This window comes from Mucor mucedo (assembly GCF_025094135.1).
Source record: "Mucor mucedo strain NRRL 3635 chromosome Unknown EV154scaffold_23, whole genome shotgun sequence".
NCBI classification, from domain to species: domain Eukaryota; kingdom Fungi; phylum Mucoromycota; class Mucoromycetes; order Mucorales; family Mucoraceae; genus Mucor; species Mucor mucedo.
In genome coordinates, this window is record NW_026252307.1 from 29,603 (window position 1) to 53,124 (window position 23,522).

General features: G+C 35.5%; 8 protein-coding genes across 8 annotated transcripts; 4 read left to right on the top strand and 4 right to left on the bottom strand.

Moving 5' to 3' along the window:
* Positions 1–530: 530 nt before the first annotated feature.
* On the top strand, positions 531–2,363 carry EV154DRAFT_500894 (uncharacterized protein). Its single transcript, XM_051600639.1, has one exon. It carries the CDS (start codon positions 681–683, stop codon positions 2,292–2,294), a length of 1,614 nt encoding a protein of 537 aa, XP_051460010.1. The 5' UTR covers positions 531–680; the 3' UTR covers positions 2,295–2,363.
* A 1,735-nt stretch (positions 2,364–4,098) lies between these two features.
* Positions 4,099–5,565, top strand: EV154DRAFT_416606 (6-phosphofructo-2-kinase-domain-containing protein; the record flags this gene model as incomplete). Its single annotated transcript, XM_051595747.1, has 8 exons — positions 4,099–4,172; positions 4,227–4,369; positions 4,435–4,604; positions 4,661–4,741; positions 4,792–4,833; positions 4,890–5,009; positions 5,063–5,125; positions 5,185–5,565. The coding sequence occupies 8 exons, from the start codon at positions 4,099–4,101 to the stop codon at positions 5,563–5,565; spliced, it is 1,074 nt and encodes a 357-aa protein (XP_051460011.1).
* A 594-nt stretch (positions 5,566–6,159) lies between these two features.
* Positions 6,160–6,351, bottom strand: EV154DRAFT_387442 (uncharacterized protein; the record flags this gene model as incomplete). The annotated part of the gene is made up of 1 exon (XM_051595059.1): positions 6,160–6,351. A coding segment is annotated over one exon (192 nt), but the record flags the coding sequence as incomplete, so codon positions are not given.
* Positions 6,352–10,024: 3,673 nt separating this feature from the next.
* EV154DRAFT_549724 (uncharacterized protein) lies at positions 10,025–12,526 on the bottom strand (the record flags this gene model as incomplete). Its single annotated transcript, XM_051604884.1, has 9 exons — positions 12,231–12,526; positions 12,086–12,148; positions 11,771–12,029; positions 11,462–11,517; positions 11,324–11,400; positions 10,972–10,982; positions 10,859–10,883; positions 10,412–10,560; positions 10,025–10,169 (listed from the first exon to the last, which is right to left on the bottom strand). Exons 1-9 carry the CDS (start codon positions 12,502–12,504, stop codon positions 10,025–10,027), a joined length of 1,059 nt encoding a protein of 352 aa, XP_051460013.1. The 5' UTR covers positions 12,505–12,526.
* A 182-nt stretch (positions 12,527–12,708) lies between these two features.
* On the bottom strand, positions 12,709–14,530 carry EV154DRAFT_542727 (uncharacterized protein). Its single transcript, XM_051604536.1, has 11 exons — positions 14,426–14,530; positions 14,333–14,355; positions 14,210–14,270; positions 14,083–14,131; positions 13,990–14,012; positions 13,877–13,933; positions 13,711–13,802; positions 13,613–13,652; positions 13,489–13,519; positions 13,039–13,229; positions 12,709–12,983 (listed from the first exon to the last, which is right to left on the bottom strand). The coding sequence occupies exons 1-11, from the start codon at positions 14,476–14,478 to the stop codon at positions 12,821–12,823; spliced, it is 783 nt and encodes a 260-aa protein (XP_051460014.1). The 5' UTR covers positions 14,479–14,530; the 3' UTR covers positions 12,709–12,820.
* A 1,573-nt stretch (positions 14,531–16,103) lies between these two features.
* On the top strand, positions 16,104–16,364 carry EV154DRAFT_409712 (uncharacterized protein; the record flags this gene model as incomplete). Its single annotated transcript, XM_051595359.1, has 1 exon — positions 16,104–16,364. A coding segment is annotated over one exon (261 nt), but the record flags the coding sequence as incomplete, so codon positions are not given.
* Positions 16,365–16,855: 491 nt separating this feature from the next.
* Positions 16,856–19,718, top strand: EV154DRAFT_536947 (uncharacterized protein; the record flags this gene model as incomplete). The annotated part of the gene is made up of 3 exons (XM_051604175.1): positions 16,856–17,226; positions 17,282–18,506; positions 18,570–19,718. The coding sequence occupies 3 exons, from the start codon at positions 16,856–16,858 to the stop codon at positions 19,716–19,718; spliced, it is 2,745 nt and encodes a 914-aa protein (XP_051460016.1).
* A 507-nt stretch (positions 19,719–20,225) lies between these two features.
* On the bottom strand, positions 20,226–22,463 carry EV154DRAFT_600661 (Sodium/sulfate symporter). The gene is made up of 8 exons (XM_051607178.1): positions 22,339–22,463; positions 22,135–22,276; positions 21,693–22,057; positions 21,441–21,623; positions 21,065–21,324; positions 20,850–21,002; positions 20,482–20,791; positions 20,226–20,406 (listed from the first exon to the last, which is right to left on the bottom strand). Exons 1-8 carry the CDS (start codon positions 22,442–22,444, stop codon positions 20,267–20,269), a joined length of 1,659 nt encoding a protein of 552 aa, XP_051460017.1. The 5' UTR covers positions 22,445–22,463; the 3' UTR covers positions 20,226–20,266.
* Positions 22,464–23,522: the final 1,059 nt, after the last annotated feature.

Sequence of the window (23,522 nt, forward strand, 5' to 3'; positions counted from 1 at the left end):
ACATAAAATAATGTTCGAAACAATTGAAACATGATATTTCATTTGTCAGTGACTATAATTTTAGTTTTTGAGCCTTTAAATCTTCTCAGGGGCCATATTTGAAGCTTATTGGAAAATTTTTTGGTGCTGAGTAATACAGTTTTATTCATAATCTTTGATATAATATATTTTTTTTTATAAAAGTCATTTACACAAAACTTTGATCAAAAGAATTTGGCGAATGAAGGAACTTAAAATGGGATTTATTGATAAGAATTTATTCTCACAACAGGAACGAGCGGGTGTGTTTTTCTTTTTTTAAAATAGTGTAGTATCCCATCCAGTCATAATGAAGGGAGAGTTGTAATATTCCCGAAGCTATGGGATAACATGTCAGCGCCTGATTACTTGAACAATAGGAAGTAACACCATCGTTCTATTTTTTCCTTATGTAACGATCGAAAACGCCTCAAAAAATCAGTGGCGGTACACAAGATCAGCAACATGTGTAACGATATTGGTCTGAAAAAAGAATATTGCCTAAATATGGAGTTGTGTTCGTGTTTTAAATGATGACTAATGATTACGTGAACACAATAAAGTACTTTATGTGCGACCATCCTATAATTCAGTTATATAATTCAATTATGTGGAATATGAATTCGTACACCCTTTGTTCTTTGTAAGCAATTTATAATAAAATGGCATCTATCGCCGAGAAGAAATATGACTATGACAAAGAAGTAGATGAAGTGTCGACTGAATCATCTTCTGCATCAAAAGAAGAAGCTGGATCGATCGGGGTATTCGATTTTTATATCTGGACAGTAATACCAGCTATTGGGATTTTGTTTTGTTTTATCCACACCGAACAAGAGCATTTTTGGAAATGGACAGGCGAGACAATTAGCGATGCACAATCTCTGCAGTCAAAAGTGGTTGTTTCTGTGATATCTACTGTTATCGGTGGCTGTGTTGTAGCGACTCTTATGAAAGCTATTGCGAGTGTTTCTTACACTATGATCAGATACCAAGGGGCAAACTTCTCTCATCTAGTTGCAATTATCGGTGGGCACACTCCTGGACAAATACCAATGCTCGTTGCAGGAAAAAGGTGGTTTAGCATCATTTTAATTATCCTGATTTTAATTATTAGTGCGGTGACCAAGCAGCTAGCTGTTGTATCCATGGGTGTAGATCGTATTTCTTTAGACATTGGCTCATCCAACTATGCTATACGAAACTATTCCACGTGTGCAGCAACAAATGCAGTAGATGCTATAGGCGGAATATTTCCGGTCTTGGCGTTAGATGCTTTCAACAGCTTAAGAAATCCAAATACTACATTCACAAATGAAATCTATGACCGCAGTATTCCAGACACTTTGCTTGGACAGTCTATCTTTGAACGTGTTTTGCCTTACGCAAATGTTTCATGCAAACTCGTAAAGTATCAAGAAGGCTTTAGCCGCTTTAATCCGGAGTTGGGTACGATCCCGTCATCTATAAATAAGAAGTATCCCTCCCCATGGGCTGGAACTGTGTCTATACCTTATCATGATGATTATGGTATGGCTGGTGTTCCCACTAATTCCGTCAACTGCTCAATATATATAGGATATGCTACAGCACTAACATCGTGTAATAACACGTACTGCGACACAAAAAAGATAACAAATATAATTCGCTATGAAGACGATGCTTATAACGGCGGCTTACCAATGTTATTTAAATATATGTTTGAAGCAGTACAACGAAATGGAAGCATGTATCGAAATGTGTTAATGACTTGGATATCTGGTGGAGGTATTAATGATGTATATAGAGGCGATCGATTTATTGATGGAGAAAGTCTAGAAACAATTACAAGTCGACTCGAAAGTATGGCGACAGTTGCTGCTCGGGTCTTGTGCGATTATAATAATGAGGATATGACAGAAAACCACGATATTAGTTACACGACATTTCAGTCTCGTATACTGCACAATTGTTATGTATACCATGTTTTATGGAAATGGCCATTCTGGGTACTTGCTGGCTGTATTTTTATCTTATGGTTAGCGAGCATGGTCGCCATGCGAATCACCCCCGAGAGCAGGGTAATTTCAGTTGAGTGGCTGCTTAGTCAATACTTTACAAAGGACCGTCTTGGATATCTCTCAGGTGGTCAACTAGTGAAGGCACACGAAGGATCCATTTTTCAGGTTGTGGATTTGAAGGCGGATGCTGAAATTGGAAACATTGCTATTTCGGATGCCCGATATCACAAATATGAAGCCAATATTAATGTTGTCCATGGAAGAAAATACCAATAACGATAGTAATTTGATTACTACGCTGGTCTTAGTAATCTACATCAATAAATAAATACAAATTCATAAGTGCTTATTGTTATATACTTTATCGCGATCTTTTATCTAGAAGGTTCCACAGTGTGATTTTGCAAATCATGCATTGGCCCTGAGAATACAATTTTTAAAGACAAAAAGCACTAATAGCTGTGAGGTAGCTACACATTTTTTTTCCTGTCAATTTTTTTTTCTTCCTATATTTGCACATTACATTCTTCCTTGATTTATACTTATTTGGCATGTTGTATAGAGCGATATGTACATGTGTTACCTTGGCCTGGGTGAAAAAATTGTTGGTTTCAATTGGTAATTGATGGATACAACAAGGTTTTTCGGGAGTACGGTATCAATGAAGTCATCCAACAAAATGTGTAATCTTTTCTTGGAAAAAATTACTTGAACAACTTTTACTCAGACTAATTGCATAATCTTCTCATCTTGTGACATACTTATGGTTTAGAGGGTTTGCCTTTCAATTTTGATAGGTATGTTTTACTTGATGTCGTAAGCCTTAAAAACTGTTGATAGAGAGGGGCTCTCATCGTTCAAGCTGTTTATTAAATTGCCAGATGAAAGTAGAAGTTTTAACAATTTACAAGGCTTCGTGATTTTATCATTCAATTTGTCTGGTTTCCTTTTCTTTGGTCTGTCGTTCCTTAAACGATCCTTACTTTTGAGTCATCCTCTTTTTTTTTTTTTGCTTGTCAGCATGCTAAACTTCTTTCTAACCTGCACAACAGTAGGATTTTTCTTTGAAGAAGCGGTTATCTTTGTCCAAGTACTGCAAAAGCTTGCATATAAATATCTTTCGGAGCATCTTAAAGGTCAAAAGATCCCGTTCTGCAGTTTACTAATAAAAGTGAGCTTCATTAATGTAAAAGTGCGAACAAAAATTTGAAGTCTTTGTACTGAATTCAAAATACGGCGTACTGGCCGTCGTCCGCTTTTAAACGGATTAATTTTGTAAGAGAAAAGAAGTTACTCAACAGAGGGGAAAAGGTGATAGCTAATTTTTTCAATAATAAAGTAATATTGTGCCATAAAGGACCATCCTCTATTCAATAAGTTGACAAAAGAAAGAAAGGGCTAAATGACGTAACATGTTGTATATATGACTAAAAAGGTGTTGAGTTGGCATAACCAACATGGATAATTGCACATTTATCATTTGCAGTATGTCGTTACAGGAATTAAATGTCGTGGGTTAAGACATTTGTTTATGCAACTATACTCTCATTTTCTCGACATAGTTATGGAATCTATTCCAAACCCAGTAAGTATAGCAAAGAAAAGAAGCTCTTGGTAATTAGTATTTTTATGCCTCTTGTAGTAAGATTGTTATAATCAGCACATTTTTTTTTACCTTTTAGGAGATAAAAAACCAACTGACCGGCATCGAAACCCCTCGTTATTTTTTTTTATATTGTTTAACTACCAATGTCTAAGGCTTTAATGTTACCACCACGGACGATCGTGTCGAATAAGCTTTTTTAAAAACTGAGCATCTTTGAAGTGTGAATACTTTTTCGATTTTTCTCAATATTTTCACTCTTTTCTAAATGTTTTTTTAGCAATTACCTGACATAGAGATACGCTTAAAGATACTTTCGATTCAACCCAAAAATATGCACTATGATATAATATGCCAGTGCGTCAAATCTTTCACGTTACACCGGGAAAATCCGGATACTTGGCAAAGCATCTCCTCATTAAATTTGGACTTTTTCTTTTTCCCTTTTAATTTTTGTTTGTTTACGCATACTTAATTATGGGTGCCCAACTTTATAAAACAGCAAGTGGACGGTTGTTTCATGCCGGAGCCGTAGCTATTATTACAGTCGGGTAAGCATTTCACTGATTTTAATTTGGTCATGAAGCTAATGGCGAAATATAAAGACTGCCAGCCAGAGGAAAAACGCACGTTTCAAGATCGTTATGTAGATATATGAGATGGTTGGGTGTATCGACAAAAGTATTTAGTGTTGGAAACTACCGAAGAAAACTTATGGGCCAAATTCCAAATGAAATGTTCGATCCAAGTAAGTAGTAATAATATCATCATGTTTTATTAGAACATTTAACTAAACAGAAACGAAATTCAAAGATAATGATGATGCTTACGAGAAAAGATTGAAAATTGCTGATGACTGTTTAAATGATATGATTGAGTGGCTCCAACACGGTGGTGGTCAGGTCGGTATTTATGACGGCAACAATATTACGGATGATAGAAGAAAGGAAATTCATGACAAATTAGTGTCCAATGATATACATGTAACGACCGAATTAGGTTACACATAAATGTTGCTTATTGATTTTTTTTTTTGTAGGTCCTCTTCATTGAATCCATTTGTGATAGACCATCTATAGTTTTGTCAAATATTAGAAGTGTCAAAATTTCTTCACCTGATGTAAAGTATTTTAATCAATTCTGTCTTTTTACCTAATGCTCCATATTTAGTATGTAGGCTGGGATCCCGAAGAGGCCGTCAAGGATTACACTGTAAGAATTAATTTTATGTAACTGTATAACCTGAATTAAATATCTACTTAATACAGCATCGTATTGAACAATGTGAGGTTCATTATAAGACTATAACAGAGCTATCATTCCCGTTTGTTAAGTTGATGAATGTGGGGGAGCAATTGATCGTGAATAATGTTCGAGGTTATTTACAGGTACATGCTACACGTCAAGATAATCTAACTTGTTCTAAATTTTCCTCTCGAAGTCTCGCATAGTATATTATTTGATGAATCTGCATAATCATCCGAGAACCATTTACTTTGCCAGAGTAAGTAAAACGTGAAAATTTGTCTGTATAGTTCTTATTCACCATCACCAAATTATTAGGCTGGTGAATCCACAAACCCTCTTTCATTTAAAGAAGATGCAGACCTTTCAGATGAAGGCAAACTGTATGCCCAAAAATTAAAAAAATTTGTTTTAGCCTACCGTCAAAAGAGAAAGCCTACAGCAACGAATTCCGACGAAAAAGAGCGGCCCTTAACAATCTGGACGTCGACCCAAAAGAAAGTCAGACAGACTGGTCATCCGTTTGTTGAGGCAGGATATCTAGTTCGGCAACACTCCGTTTTAAACCAGTTGAATCCTGGTGAAATCGATGGGTTAACTTTAGCAGAGATCAAGGCAAAATTTCCAGATGAAATCGAAAGGGCTAAAGAAGACCCTTATAGACACCGTTATCCTAGAGCTGAGGTAATTAATAGTTAAAATAGTAAATCTGTCTCATTATCATCCTAATATTTCATGTAGTCTTATCACGATTTGGCTGTTCGTTTAGAAGCCGTCATCATGGAATTGGAAAGGGAAAAAAATGACGTACTAATCATTGCTCATGACTCCATCTTACGTTGCTTGTATGCGTATTTATTCGATAGACCAGATAGCGTAAGTGGAATTTTACTAGCGTGAACTTGCGAAACCCTGTACTAAAATAGCTTTTAACAGGAAATTCCAACTATTCCTATGCCACACCCAAGCTTAATTGAGATTATGCCCACCGCTTATGGTTGTAAAGAATCGCGAATGGAGATCGTCGATGTCTAATGTTGAGATTAGTTTGGCCTCCTCCCAACTTTCTTCAAAAGCTTTTTAATTGGCAAAAGCATGATTAAACGTTGTTTTATTTTGAAGGGATATTTATGTAATGTTATAATACAGCTGTCGGTATTGGATATCAATTAGTGAGATACAGATCTCTCGCATGTGTCTTTAAGATTTGTAGGCTTCTTTTGATGAAGTATTTTCTAAAACAAAGATGATTAAGTATGTGTAGTTTATCTGACAACAATCTTATCATCTTACCTCCAAATGTTCAGAATCTACAAAACTTGGCACAATAGTTTCAGTGGGAGTTGCCACTTTGGCAATGGTTTTTTGGCCTTCTTCAAATGTAGCACCCAAGTCCCTTAAAGCAGCCATTCTTTCGGCCCCAGTTGGCATAGGAGAGACGATTTCTTCTGACTCTTTGGATTGTTTTGAGCGACGTCTTTCTAATAAGGTGGGGGTTCCATTGTCACTCTTGCTATCGATCTCTTGTTGACGCTGGCGTTGAATATCTCTCAAATCGCCGGAAGATGGTTGTTGAGAATTCATTATTTGTTTACTGAAGAGAAAACAAAAAAGGATAATGTAATTAAATTTGATGCTAAATAAATAAATTGTTCAATACGTCATGTCCATGACGAAAGTGATCGCCGCGGTTTAAGACAAAAAATAAAGGTTTCACAGACAGAAAATGTCTTTTATTTACTAATTTGGTTAGAAAATATAAAAACGCTCTTACCCAATCAATTGAAAAAGCGCACTCCTTCGGGGGAGAAGAGCAATCAGAAGGAAATATCATCCAATATAGATCGCCAGCAAGCATCATATTACTTCTCTTCTTTTGTTGTATTTGTATTGAAAAGATAAAAAATAAATAACGCCGCGTTGCTTATGATTCCAATTTCTGAAACAAATGTTTTGCTGATAATAAAGTGAAGAAACAAATAGCTCCTTGCAACGTAAATATTTGAGGGAGGACAACAACAACAACAACAAAACAAAGAAAACGCTCTTGGGCCGCAATGTTACTCCTTTTTTGTTTAGAGATTAATGTCAAACTAATTATATAAATTGAAAAGCCTTGTGTAAAACTTTAATTATGGGATCCAAGTTGAAAAAAGACTAGATTCTCCAGCGTAGGCTGTACAAATGGTTCCACTCGGGATCAAGGGAAAATCACTAAAAAAAGGAACAGGTGTGTATGGATTGACTATTTTGAGCATCCCTTATAAGAAGCGTGCTCTACACAAGTACCATAACCACGGATTTGTATTATATGGTGCCGGCTGTTATAATCACAAACAAATCTATTCCGTTCCCGAACAAATATATCGTGTTATACTGAAAGGGCAAAGTACTTGTAGTATTAAGCTGCTTTATTCTCACAAAAATAAATTTTTCGTCTTGATCTATCAGTCAAATAAGCGTCGTCTATTATTTTTTGCTCCAAGAGGATTTGCTAAAAAATATTGGGTTTTATGTTCCTTTAAAATTTTGAAATGCTCTCGGATGGGCAAAATAAAAATCTTGATAAATAAGCTTTTTTGTGTCATCCTTGCTTGTTTATGTTTACAAAACCTTGATACAATCAATAGCTCCCACCCCAGTTATTTTTTGCTAAATTTTCGTAAGACGCACATACAAAGCTTGTTTTCATAAAAGAAAATTAAAATCGATTTTCGAAATCTTTTAATATCAGCTACCCGGGATGTTGTGAGACACTTTATCTGTTATTGTGTTTCTTTTTTTTTTTCTTTTTTTTTTTTTTTTTTTTTTTTTTACGCCAATCTGTTTATTTTATTCTACTTTTATTCGTCTGTGTATTGTATATGAATTAAGATAATGAGAACTTTGAAAAATTATAAAAATGGAAGTATGGATGTGGGTATTTCTTGTGTGTATAATAATACACGAACTTTAATTCCAAAAAAAACAAGTTACGAGAAAAATTTTGAAGTTTTATTTTTAAATGAATGCTGTTGCTTTTGTAAGGTGAATTGGGATGCTTAAAGATATGTTATATACAAGATAATTTTGAAGGAGGGAGTGGTGAGATAAACTTGACAACACAAAGTTATTTTAGCAAAGGACAAAAGCCTCTGTTGTGACCATAGCGACCGCACCAAGAACTAAGATAAAATAATATGGCATGAATGATCTGTGTATATCTTGAAGTAGACGTTTGCTTACCATTGCCCACCAGATGTATTAATGTCCTTTATCTGCACCACATGTGGCTTTTCGTTAATTGAGACTGCATTGCATGTCAATAGTAAGTTTTTAATGAAACCATAATTGTATTATAGGATAAGAAAGATAGAGGGGAAAAGAATATAGAAAATACGAAAAGAGAAGCAGAAGAAAAAAAGTGAGACTTTATATACGATTGAACAAGCTTTGTTTTTTATTTTGACACTTAGTGATATTTGTTTCGTTAGGGGAAAGCCTATTAAGAGTTGTACACATTTTTTTTTTTTTTTTTTTTGATTTAGAAGCAGATGATGTTTCTTAGCAGTGTAAACAAACATGTAGAAAATTAAAAAGTTTTTTGATAAAAAAAGGCGTTGAACGATACTCGTCATATGAGGAGAAAGCCTTACCAAATGTTTCTATTCAGGCTTTTATTATTCGTGTCTTCAGTATAGTACTTTTTATTGACAGGCGTGAATGCTAATTCTTATGTTTACGTTTCGGAGCTGTTCTTAAAATGAGTTTGCGCAACAATGATCCTTGACCGTCTCATATTTTTTTTTTTTTTTTTTTTTTTTTTTTTTTTTTGATTGTCGTACATCTCATTCACTTCAACGCCGAAAACTAGTACTATCCTAGTTGCTCTATACTCGCATGACATAAAGCGCTTTACCCAATATAACCCATATGGAATACGCCACATGTATATCGGCATGCTTGTCAATAAAACTTCAAATGTATAAAGCTGATTTTCAGCGTTCTAATAAAAAATCCTGTTTTCCCAGGATTTTCTGAATGCGGCATTTTCAAGTCCGATTTTCTGATCTGATTCTTAACTCCCAGTAAAAAGTTGGGAGCTATCATTCTTCTACCGCTGTTGACCATAGTACAAAACTTTAAAAAAATAAAAGAAGAGGCCTAGGCGTAAACTTACTGAAAATAGATTTGTACACCTTGATGTGTGCACTGTTTTTAAGTTTTTATACACAAACAAACAAAAAAAATTTCAGAAAAGACTAGAGAGGCGAAGAAAGAGAATGGTCCTACATTTATTTGAATGAGTATTGGTGTTACAAACGCTATTATGATAGTAACAAGATAAGACGAGAATATCATTGAACCTTTCTAAAGAAACTTCTTTACTTTTTTACTAAAAGTTGGTAATTTAGATCCTGGTAAGTTTCAGAGGCTGGTGTCAAAGTAGTTTATACATGAGTCCTGTTTTTTTAGCCTTACTCAAACATACTAGAGATCTGTATGCTTTAACTTTTACTGACCAAAAAATTCTTTAAAATATTAAGCTAATCTCTTAACAGAAACATCAAAGCGCAGGTTCCAGGCGCTTTCCTAAAACATAAATTAGGCTACAGAAAGCATAACTCTATATTTCCACATAATGTTTTGCAACAAACAATAAAAAATTGTTTCGTATTTGAGCTATTACGAAAGAATTATTTTGTCCTTTTATTTCCAGATCCGGCAAGGCCAAATTGTGTCGTAGTTTGGAAGTCGTTCTACTATTCTCGGATCAGATAAGTGACACTTGTGTACAATACTTCTAAAAGAAAAAGCAAAGACCTCTTTCTTAAAAGCGTCCGGCGTAAATCATAATTTAGTAGAAAGAAAGAAAAAAAATCTCAAGATTAAAATTAAATCTGTTAGTTAAATTCTTGTTCATAATAAACTTGATCTAGCTTGAACCATGTTAGTAACTGTCTAATATTTCATCACACGATCTATATCCTTTGCTGTCATGAATGATTTTTACAGTCTACATTACGCTTTTCAACATCATACAAACATTTTATTTAGACTTTATGCATTTTATCATATTTTTCATATAAAGAGATCCCATGTGGTTTTTGTTGAAGTTTCAAGGATTAACCATAATAGGTCATGGCATACATGCTTAACGCAGTTTATTGGATTATTTCTATATATTTAGCAGAGCTTGGTTTGATGTTGTTATAGAAACTAATTGAAAGCGAGGGGTGAAAAGTAGCGACTCCCTTTCCCCAAAGGTGCGATCATTGACATCCGGTTTTATAATGAGAACAGCGAGCACCTTCATATCAGGACTACAAGAAGTAAATTATCTGCATAACAAGTGAGGCTAGTTCGGTTGAGACCTAAATAGGCAACAAAGGGGTTTCTTTGCTTTGTATATGGTTTCATATAAACAATCCTTGTTATAATGTAAATAGCGCTTATATCTTAGCCCAATTACAAGATTCTTACTCATTGCCGATGTAGTATTATTTCTATTATGAACGTCTTAAAAAACGTCTTGACTTTCGTTCAAGTAATTTCAATGGCTTACGTCAAAAAAATGGGTTTAACTTGTAACTTTGTGCATAGCACAGCAAAATTAGAACATCTAGTTTTGTCCTTTGTGTATTTACAGTAAATGCTGAATTTTATAGAACTATGAACATCGGGTTCTTCCGATTGTTCATTTTCAGAAAAAGTCTAATATATAGTATAAACTATCAGGAGAATTTAATATGTCTCATACAAGTAAAACATAATTCCTGGGATTCCAATATAAAGCTTTGGCTATCATAAATCGCTAAAATATACAACAAGACCAGATCAGCATGTTCAAACTGCGGTTTCTTTTTGCCTACTAGGGTTATGTTGATTGTATACGTGAATTATCTAGATATACATATAATGGGTAACTATTTTCTCCAAAAACTCATGGCTCATACTACTGTGCTCATTTATAAGAGCTTGAACATTGCAATTGAAAGCTACATATTCTTACAAAAACCGTAACGTAGAAATTCCAACTGAATAGATAAGTGAGATTAAGAAAACAGTTTAGTTTGATGGCAGGACGCAATAATAATTTACTACGAGTCTCTGCCAAACTTTTACTTGGCTTGAGCCTATGTATCGATTGCAGTAGTCTTATTGTAAGACATTTTCACCATATAATCGGAGTATTACTATTCAAGATTTTTGTAGTAACATTCAGTTTTCTTGTGGGCATGAGCTCATTCCTCAAATAGGTATGATAAAATGATTTATAGAGTACATCAGTAGCATCGACAAAAAAGTATTACACTTTTGGGGCGATAAAACTGCTTCATCTACTTGAAAGTACCACGAGCTATTTTAATGCTGATAAAAAGAAGCCAGTAAATGGATTGAATCATGTTGCCTTCTTTAAAAAAAGTAGTACCACATTTCAATATAGCGTCTGTGGTAGCAATACTCTTAGGCTTACAGCTCTGAGACTAAAACATGTAGTGTTCAGTTTTTGAACACTTTGATAGCTATTGCGAGGCATTTTTGAATGTCTCTCTGAGTTTCAATTACAAAAGATGTCGTTGTCCGCATGAAAAAAAATATGCCTCCAATTTACCGTCATACAGAATAGAAAAGTGGGTTGATGCAACGTTTGGAGAGATGCTCAAAATGCTATAAACATTACTGGTGTGACATAAAATAAGATAGGCCGAGAACGTTTTTGATATAAAAAGATGTTTGGAAAATTCTCACGATGCAAAAAAAAGTCGTACATCACAAATATTTGGGGAAAATCGAAACTTTTTTTTTTAATAATACAGTGTTGTATACAATAAATTAATGCCAAATTATAAAGGTTATGTAATGTGTATCTAGTAAGGGATAGAAGGATACAAGGTATATGATTAGAAGAAACAGGCACTACCTTAAATCCAATAAGATGACAACAAACATGGCAATAAGGACAGCTAGTATGCAAGTTGAGCCAAATATGACAGCGCCTCTACTGGCAGGAAATTGGCCTTTTGTCATTGCTATTTGCGTATGAAAATAACGAGCATTTGCAAAATAAAGGAATACGATACTAAAGACAACAAATGCAGCACCTAAAGATTTGCCTGCCTTAGCATGTGTAACTTGATTTGATTCGCCGGGAGGAGTTAAATGATAAAGTTGTGTAATGGCTACCAGCACAAATATTTAGATGATTGTTATACGTCAATTTTCGATTTTCACTTACCAACGCCTACAGTAATTAAAGATAATGACGTTCTTAACCAGGCTAGAAATGTACGTTCGTTGGCTGTAAGGGATTAATACATGAAAAACAAATCAATAAATAAGGAGGTTGCTAGGTGGCATGTAAGAAATAATCAAGTTGTTACCTAAATGATCTCTGGCAGTTGCAGCTTTATTTTCCAACATGAATGAGGTAGAAAATCTTGCATAAAATTTTTGAAGCCAGCTATATGTTTTTCTATCTTTGCTTGTTAACTCTTGTTTTTTGAATTGTTGCCTCATTAAATCTTTCTCTTCTCGAGTCTTTGTTTTTACAAGGAAAGGTGGTACCAAATCTAAAATTTGATCTCCATCCTGAGTTGAAAGAGAATCTGTTGAGCGATTTGCTAGTGTTTCTGATTCAATTGTGTTGTTATTCATTTCTTGAAGTTGTTTAGAAAAGAAGAAAAGAAAAAAGAAAAAAAAAAATTAAAATAAATTCTTTACATAGCTGCCGAAATATCGGCCATTGGTTGAAAAAAAAGCTCAAATGTGGGTACGAATACTGACGTCACGGTCAGTAATGGCCGAGCCATGTTTACGTATGATTGTGAAAAAAAAAAAAAAAAAAAAAAAAAGACAGAGTCCAAAGGAGTAGTAAAACTTGATTTTTCATACTATTAGTTTACGAAGGTACAGTCGAAAGACGATGACCTTAGTATTTAGGAACAAAAATGTGTTGTTTATTAAAGATTATTTAAACGCCTTCCAGTTGACGCTCCAACTCCTCCATTTCTTCTTTGGCGGCCTTATAAAGGTCCTTCAATTCTTCGTTTCTCTTTTCGGCAGCCTCCAAGTCTTGTTCTAGTTGAGTTGTCTTCTTTTCCAATTGCTCAACTCTAAGATCAGCTTCCTGAAAACTAACAAGAAACAGTGTGATTATTTCAATATGATTTTATTTATGTAGCGACGTACTTTGTCGAAGCTGTCTGAATTTGAGCTTCAGTCTTATCCAGCTGCTTTTCCAACAATTTAACCTTTGATTGTAAAGAGTGAAGTTCATGATCCTTTTGAATGTGTTCACCTTCTAGTTGTTTCACAGTGGCAGTATATTCATCTGCGCGCGTATTAGCACCATCGATTTCGGCACGAAGAAGTGCTAATTTCTATAACTTACGGATTACCCAAGCTATCCTTTATAATAAAGAATCCAATGACTTACCTCTTTAAATTTCTCCATTCTCCTTTCTTGGCAACCAAATAAGAAAGAAAACAAGAAAGAAGAAGAAAAGAAAAGGTTGGGTTTCAGTGGTTTTTAAATACAAACAAAAGAAAAACACCCCCTTGATTGTAAGACTATTTTATTTTTTTTATGAATACACAGAAAGATTATTTGGTTATTATTATTACTATTCCACTTTATACAACATTATCGACACCAGTTCCACCAAGTATTCTATTAATTTTATTATCAATATTTCATTCCTTTGTTTCTACGCAGGGAATCTCTCCTTCTTTTCTCTCTTTCTCTCCTTTATTCTCAACTTACTTTGAACTGGCAAATGCTTGACCTGTGAAAGCAGCAATACCTATTTTGAAAGCTGGATCAGTACGTCTGTGTAACAATCCGTCTTAACTATATTTTACCGTAACAGATTGAAGCAAGCAGGAGTGAAACACCACAAGCAATAAGAGGTCCGACATTGACCAAATTCGAGAGGAACATTACCACGGCAAATCTACCATACAAAAAAATATATATAAAAGAAAAAAATCAATGCCAAGATTCTTATTGTTTGTTTTGTTTACTTACACCAAATATAAAATGGCACGGAAATAACAGTTTTCGAAATACGCAATGAAGCCATCACTAGGATAAAAATAATCGTGTCAGAAAAGAAAAGAAGAAAGCTTGTGTAAGCTTACAATTTGGGGCTGGTAGGGCAGAACTATAGAAATGTTTGAGAACTTGTATGCTTATCCTATTAACCTTTTTTTTTTTTTTTTTTTTTTTTTTACCTTTAAACATAACGGAATTTCTACAAGAACAAGAATAAATGCAATAATCCTGTCAACCGAAACAAAAAAAAATCAAAACTTTAGTTTCACCACACAATTCTCTTTTTTCTGATACATCCAACTTTACCATCCCACCACACTAAAGATCCAATGTTGAAGAAATCCAACAATACCTAAAGCAATCAATACTAATATAACAAAATGTTTCGTAAGATTAAATGATTGAATTATTATTCACCCGAGAACTTACGGATAATAGAAATGATACCAAGCCTTAAAAAAAAAATAAAGCAGTATTATGATTAGCATGTGTCAAGCTGTTAAGTTCCAGATTTATTTATACCATTGTGCGTAGAGAGAGAAATTTCTAGATTTTACTTCGTCAAAGACACCCATTTTTTTTAGTTGATATAAAACAAAAATGGATAAAAGAACAAGAGGAAAAAAGAGTAGAATGATGTAAGAAAAAAAAATAGTTTATAAAGCCGTTGCCGGTTGTTTAAAAAGTAACACAAAGTCGCTAGAAAATGCATCGTTCGGAACATGAATTTACCCATCAAGATGATGGCAGGTCAAGAAAAGCGTAGTACATTTCATTCTTGGTAACAGTCTATCTCTATAGAGCATACAAGACATTCGAATGACCTCCAAGATAAAAGTAATACGTGCATCTTGATAAATGACTAACTGTCACTATGTCTATGTCTATATACTCAATGAATTCATATCAGACTAAAATATGATGGTAATACAAGACTGAAAACTACCTGAACACAATCTACCACTGACGCCATTTCATACATTGAGCCGGGACTCAGCTCGTTTCTTTTAAACAATAGGAACAACTAGACGAAAGAACCATTCTAAACCATGTATGCTATAAATAGCGTATGTTGTGACACTGACATGTTCACTCGGTTGAGTGATGGCTCATGGTATACTTTATACTGCATTTGTTGCATTTGTTTTTCATCTGATGATTTATCACACGGCCAAAAAACCTTAAAAAACCATAGCATATGACATCATCACGTGACTTGTTAAATTTGCAGCTGGGCCGTCCAACCAATCTTAACGCGTTGGACAATATGCTTTCTACTATTTTTTTCGTTTTTATATTTTATATTTTTCACCCTCCCCTTTTACCTTTAAGCCTAAGTCAGGTGAGTTTATACGCTAAAACGTCACAAAGTCACGAGAAGTTAGGATGCTGAAAAATAAGCCCAGCTAAAAGCACAGCACAAAAAATAAAATAAAAAACGAAACGGCAAAAGGACCCACTACAATAAAAGCTGGCTTTTATCATTAGCTCCTAAATTTTCTCGCTGTTGTCAATGCAGTACTCTAACATGATTGTAATAGGTGTGAGAAGCATCATCTGCAAAAAATAAGAAAAAGAGTTTATTAATGTCGGAAGAACATCACGCAACAGCTACACCTTCACGAACACCTCAGGTACGTTATTTTTGCCCGTGAGAAAGGAGGACCTCTTCATCTTACAGGTATTAATAGGTCATGACCAAACTTGAAGAAAACGAGCAACAAGTGAAGAACACTGAAATCTCTTGTGCAAAGCAAGCTGAAAACACAAGTACTCCCGTACCTAGTTCTACTACTTACGGCTCCGTCGATAATGAAATATGGTAAGTGTTTTTTTTTGTGTCTTTATCGGGCGGCTTCTATTTGTTGCTTACACCTTTTGGGATAGGGCAACCATCACACCACAACAAAATGCCTCTCTGGAAGCACTGCACCAATCAATGAGAATGGGTCATAGCAGTAATGGTGAAGGTTTTCACGACATGGAAAATCAAGCTATTCAACCACAACCACAAGCATCACAACAACAACAACAACAACAACAGCAGCAGCAGCAGCAGCAGCAACAACAACAACAACAACAACCACAACAACAGCAGCAGATCCAACAACAACAACAGCAGCAGCAACAGCAACAACAACAACAACAACCACAGCAGCAACAGACTCAACAACAAGCAGTCGAGGAAGAAAAGCCTCCTGTGGGATCTGACGAATGGCACAAACAACGCCGTGAGAATCACAAGCAAGTTGAGAGAAGACGTCGTGAAAATATTAACGAAGGAATCAATGAGATTGCCCGGATAGTGCCTGGCTGTGAAAAAAATAAAGGATCCATCTTAAATCGTGCGGCTGTCTACATACGACAATTAAAAGATACCGAAGCTGCTACATTAGAAAAATGGACACTTGAAAAGTTATTAACAGATCAAGCTATCAGTGAACTGAACAGACAGGTCGAAGTTTTTAAGGCAGAGTTGGAAAGAGTCAAATTGGAAAACAGATACTTAAAGAGAGAATTGGATAATGTTGATGAAATGAGCAGTGTCCATTCAAAGAAACGTAAAAGCAGTGAACATCCGTCGGAAGAATCATAAAATTCTTATTTAGTTACCCCTTTTTTTTTTTTTAATCCGCCTTACAAATGCTTACCTGATCAATTTCATATATATATAAATACTTTAATTTTTTTTTTTTTAAAAAAAATCATTTTCTTTATCGCTTGCTTTTTTTTCTCTTTCTGCTGTCAAAAATGAAATCCATAAAAGACTTGGTGAATCTAGACACTAACTTATGGAAAAAAATTATCAAATGTACCATTGCGTATGAAATTGCTACTGTTATTATTCTCGTTCCAAAAGTAAGTCAGGATATTGGTGCCGTTCCTTACTTGGTGACATTGGGAACCTTGTTCTTCAATCCTAGCTCTACTGCAGGAAATCAAATCAGTGAAATGGCCTTAAACATTATGTGTCTTGTTCCTTCTTGTCTCTGGACTGGTATTATCAGTTACACATGTACCGTGTATAACAGTCATATTGATTCAGCCTCACTTTACAGTAATGGGGCGGGTATCATTGCCGCAATCGCTTTTTTCATCTCAGTCTTCATCACAGCATATCTTCGATTGAAATACCCACGTTTATTTGTGCCGTCATTGCAAGCTTTCATCATCCCGTTCTTTGGTCTAACAAAAGGAATCTATAACACTAAATTCAACATCATGAGTATTCTTGGAATCTTCTATCCTGTAATCATTGGTGGATCAATCGCTCTGGCTGTCAATTTAGTGCTCTGGCCAGAAACTGCCGCTAAACGATCGGAGTAAGTTTTTATTTATCTAATTATTGTATCATTGTGATCTAATACATCAATGTAGAAATGCCTTGGGTAGCGCTATATCATCCATTGAAAACGTATTAGAGTTTATTAAAACTGATGTCTTGAAAGAATGCGAAATATCATTTAGCGATCTCTCGGTATCTCAAAAATTACGTCAGATCATCAAAACTTTGGATGGCGATATATCCAAAATGCAAACTTCACGACGAGAAGCAAAATACGAAATCGTAATTTCTCACTATTGTCCAACCTGGTACAAATCTTTAGCTCGAATTATGGAAGGATTATCGAAAAATCTCTATGGATTCTCTCTTGCCGTCGAACGTGAAGGTCACATTGTTTCCCGTCAAGCCTCCGAACCACAGACCCCATCTTCACAAGATTTAGAAAAACAAGATTTAACTGTTATCGAAGGGGAAGTCGACATGGTTGCTTTAGCTAAAGCGGTCAAGGTGGATGGTACAGTCTCAAGAATTGAATACAAATTAATATCTAGACTTCAATCATCCGTACAACCCGAGATTAAAGTATTCATCCAAATTTGTATTTCCGTCATTCGCTGTATTCGCCATCGTCTGCAAGATAACAGTGCCATAACCAAGGAAAAAAATTATACCCATGTTTGCTCACACCATACCCACCAACATGATTTAACCGTTGGATTAGAGAGTTTAAAACAAGCAAAAATCATTCTGCAAAAAGAATACGAACAGCGTAGAGCAGAGCCTCAAGAAGATCATTTTTTAATTTACACCATCCTATTTTCCTTGACTCAATTCGGTGATAAACTCTTACTGCTTGAAGATGAGGCTGATAAACTCATCAAGAGAAAACAGTATTTCGGCAAATTCCCTCGTGTCTTCTTTCCTCGCGTCAATATTTTAAAATGGCTTGGTGAAGCTGGTGAAAATGCAAAGGGTGAAAGAAATCCCGCCGAACAAGTCATTTTCGACCAACATCATTTGTTACAAAGGCAGGATTCAGTCAGTACCTTTTCTCGGGTAATCAATGACGAAGAGAGAGGAAGCGGTTCTATCCAAAAGAGAGCATCCGTCGAAAGTGATTGGACAGAGGACGGAGATCAGGAGACAACACCTTTGCAGAACGCTCCCGGATCGCATGCATGGAACAAATGGCTATATTACTTTCATGAATGGTTGCAAACAGACCCTGTACGCTATGCCATGAAATTCACAATTACCATGACAATCATAGCCCTGATGGCATGGCTTCCTATACCCGGTGTTAATCAGTTGTACAATGTAAGTTTTTCTTTTTCTTTTTTACGTTTGGGGAGTCATAGGACTCATTTATTATTTGTTTAGGAAAATCACGGCCAATGGGCTCTACTATCTGCCATGGTTGTTTTTAACTTTACAGTCGGATCAACAGCTTTGCAATGCTTTTTCCGTGTCTTTGCTACAGTGATTGGTGCCGTTGCAGGCTATATTTGTATATTGGTTTCGAACCGAAATGAACGTCCCTATGCTTTGGCTCTAATGACCATATTGTTTCAAGTTCCCATGTGGTACGGCCTACTTGGATCAAAATATCCTCGAATCGGCTTTATTTCTCTTTTGACTTTGGCCGTCATCAACTCTACCAACTACAGTGATAATGTGTATGCCGAATCATTGTTTGCACCTGTCTGGAAGAGAGCTCTTACCGCATTACTTGCCATTTTGGTAGTTCTCATTGTGGATCAACTCGCGTGGCCCGTTTGGGCTCGAAATGATGTTCGAATTCATTTGTCCGACCTGCTCATTAATACTGGTATTCAATTTTCTAGGGTCGCTTCTCTTGTCTGTCAAGAAAACACGCTGTCGCACCACTACAATTCTGTATTGAAGGAGGCGCAAAGTAACACGGCGCTTTTGAAAAGACAGCACGAGTTGGCATGTCAAATGTTGGCTCTAGCAGAAATGGAGCCTCGTATCACAAAAGGGGCTTTTCCTATTGAGACTTATCGTGGAATATTGCAACATGAGCAGCAAATGTTGTACTGGATCGAACATTTATTAGTGACACAGGGTTTTATCTCAAAGGATGTTCGTAGACAGATTATGAACCCAATGAACGCTTACCGAAAAGAATTGGCAGCGTCCGTTCACGTTTACCTCTTTACTTTGGCTTGCTCTCTTCGTACAAAATCAGCTTTACCCGCATCTCTTCCATCGGCTGAAATCGCAAGAAAACTCTTACAACAACGTCAAGCTATCCTTTGGCACAAACATTATGATGAACTTTGCATTTTACCCCCTGGTGGACAAGGCTCATCAAGAGATTCCTTTAATTTAGAAGAGGAATCGGATAAAAGAAAAGAAGAGCGTAGTGCAGAGAATCAAATCTATTGGCAAACTTACGCAGCAGGTTCTGTTGAAGTGATCGTGGAGCAAGAGGCAATGGGTGCTTTAGTGGCTAAATTAATGGGTCAGCATGTATTCAAGGCGGCCACTAAGGACTGGATTGTATAACCAATATAGAAACACAGCTATTTATAACGTATTACTAATAATTAATTTACAATAAACAACCTGTACAGAAAAATCTGTTTTTAAACTATCACAACTTTATAAAATATTCGCATCTTTGTTTACATGACGCGAAATGCAGCACATATAACTGTTCAATACACAAATTTTGTGATTTTTTTATGTGATTTATATACATCTAGCAACATATCTATAATGTAAATACTACTTGCTTGAGTGTGCCAAACGAGGCAAAAAAAGAATGTTTTGTTCAAATTTTTAAGATCAATCTCAGTTAGGTAACTCGTGTGGATGAAGAGACTTAAAAATGAGAGTTACATACGCATGCAATAAGGCAGTTATCTGTGTCATTAAATATGAATTCGGATATTCTAATAATAGGTTTTACACTTGCTTTAGCAGTGTATGTATTTAATAATAACAAATGTATTTTTCTTTTGTTCATTTCTATCTAAATGCATGAGTGAATTATTTGATTTTTATTTCGTCGCTGATCGAAATTTTATTCTAACGTTCACTGATAAACTTGTCTATAACCAACCCAAGAAACCCCACCATGTAACACCAACAGTAAAGTAAACTACCAAGTAAAATACTGCTAATTGGGCACCAACAATAAACCATTTTGTGCGGGCAACATAACCAGGCGCATAGTACATGGCTGCGCTACCTGTAAATAAGATTTTTTGTTTTGTTATTTTTCATGTTTCCATTTATATATCCGTCTCTCTCTTTTTCTATTTACCTGTAGAGAAGTTGGTCATACAACCACCAAGAGCACCAAAGTATGAAATGAATGCGGTCAACATCATTGGATGCGCACCTAATGCATGACCCGCATCCAAAAAGGTACCGACAAATGCTACAGTGTGAGCACTCAAAGAAGAAAACATAAACGTGGTCAAAAAGTAGGAGACTGCAAGAGCAGGGACAGGGGGTAAGTTAAAATGTTGGATTGCAAAGGAAATCTTATGTCCAAGGTAAGAAGAAGCTCCGGCTTGAGATAATTGATGAGCAATAGTAACAAAACCTCCTAACCAAAATAGAGTATCCCACTTTTTTTATATAATTAAGTTAGAAGACTGATCAATCATTCATTTCATGACGACTTACTGCATTTGTGTTGCTTGAAACATCTTTCCATGTAATAGTTCCCATATGTAAAAGAGCCACAATACCAATCAATGCAACCAGTGTGGAATCAAGTTGTGTCATGTTGGATGTGACCCACATACCTAAACAAGACAAAAGAACAAAACAAAGTTGCTACCATCTACACGTTAGTAACAATTTACATATCAGCACAGAATAATTTCATTTCACTTTACCCATTCCTTCAGTGAGACAGGACCCATTTTATTCAGTTCCATCTGAGCATGTTGTATAACATTGTCACCCTCTCTTGCATGCTTTCCTCTTTCGGGTCTACCAGTATTTAAGCCCAAACTTCTACGGATGATCAATGGGATAAAAATGGCGCAAACTAATGCGGGCACAATGCTTCCCTGAAGCCAGGTCATGAACCCAAAATTGATATCAGGGAACAATTGATTGGCCTTAGCTACAACAATAGGGTTTGCAGCCATTCCTAATAAATATATTTAATTCACCGCGAAAAAAAAGGGGGGCGCCAAAAGAAGGTTTTATCATTGACGAAAACCAGTGAAAAAAAAAAAAGGAAATTTATGTGCAAAAAATATTTACCTGTGAGATACATGGAAGCCGATAAAAGGTTAGCATGGCTGCCAACAAGAATAAGGAAGCTACCAATTTCAGGATTAACGTTGGGCGTAGAACCTAATGTTGTTGCGATTGAATGCACAACGGGCAGTACAATTCCACCACCACGGGCAGTATTGCTTGGCACGAAAGGAGCCAATATTAATTCTGGAGAGAGAATTTAAGTAAAGTTATTTCCCTTGCGTGAGACATTTTACAATACTAGTAGTTACATACCAGAAAATACAATAGCATAAGCAAGACCTAGTGTATGTTTACCAAACGCCTTGATCATCATCAAGGACAACCTGCGACCCAATTTTGTGATCTCTACAGCCTTACCAAGATGAAAAGCGGCAAAAATAAGCCATACAACTGAGCTCGAAAAACCTTCAAGAGATTGCTTGAAAGATTCCTTTCCAGGCTTACAATCAAAAATTTCTCCCGATAAAGGATCGGTTTCACCACATAATCTACATTCGGTCATCAATCCTGTGGCATGATCCACACATTCAAATGAATGCGTTACTGCCAGTAGTGTAAGACCAGTGAGGACAAGCATCGATATATCGACAGATGTTGTAATCAGCGCAAATATGCAACTGTGGGATTAAACATTAAATAAACAAATAATAATAATAATAAAAAAAAACCAAGAAACGGGCATTTTGTGACAAACCTCGAAAATACGGCTAATAAATGAATGGCTGTCACCGTTAGCTCTTCAGTAGGTGTAACGCCAAACCAGATTGTTGTACCAAGTAAAAAAGAAGGCAGTAAACTAAAAGCCCGACTTTTGGTTAATCTTGTCCATTTGGAATCTAGAACAAAATCTCAATATTAAAGAGAGGTTTTTTTTGATGGGTTGAATTCTTTCTGTTACCTTTCGGAGTTGTATTGGTCAACAGACAAGATAATTCGTCCGGCTCTGGAACAGGCGACACAACGTCCACATCAATTGTTTGATATTGCAAATGACTACCAGCCATAATAAAATATTTTTTTGTTAAAAAAAAAAAAGGTACGGAAAATGAGAAGAATATACAAACTAAAAAGAAGGGTAAAAAAAAAATTAAGTCTCTATTTATTGTAATTTGATGTACTGCAGTTAATACTGTATGTACATTATTATCTCTTCAACTCTATACTTAGATATATGTGCGCATGTCCCTCTTTGGTTTTGCCACTAGAAATATTACCTAGCTATACATGTAATTTAACAAAATTCTTTTCAAGAAAATCTGTATGCAGGGGCATAAAAAAAGTAGCATATCATTCAACAAAGCAATTCTTTGCATAATCCCCCCCACTCCTCTTTTGTGCTTTTTTTTCCTTGTTTTCCTGATGTCCGTATGTTAGAAATTGTAAATAAATATTATTCTATATAAAGAAATAATGACGGTATTACGATTTCCAATTATGATGTTTTGTTTATTCTTTTTGACACGGAAGAATAATCAATAGCAATATGATTTATTCAATTTGGTTTCCCTCCTGTAACATTAACATCTCGTCTGGCTTCTGATTTCATTATTATCGTCAAAAGCGATGATACATATTATAATTGTTTGCTCAAGGACGCGTCCAGCCATTAGATATTCGGAGGAAGAGGAAAACCCCAAAACTTTCTGACTGAGGAATCACAAGCAAGTTTGGTAATATTCTTGCCTTTGACTTTTGCCTCCTGTCTCCATGGCAATGATTCTGCAAGATATGAAGAGAGTCTGGAACTGGGGACTGTTCGTCATACTACTTCCGGGATAAGGTTGTTGTTATTTTGTTGAGATTTCGTCTATTGACTGCAACATGCCATAAAAGGTTCTATTCGTTCCATCTTCATATGCCACTTTTATGAAACCCAATCAACCCTTGTCAAGTCGAATGCGTCTTTCGAGACAACGGATATATTGATTGAAGAAAACATTACATAATATGCAATGATGGAGTCTTTATGTTTCATAATTCGCAAATATACATTTCAGCGCATCGTAGTAGAATATTGCCACGCTTCTGACAGGATAATAATAGCACCCGCAACACTGTGTAAGCTTTATCTTAAACTTAAAA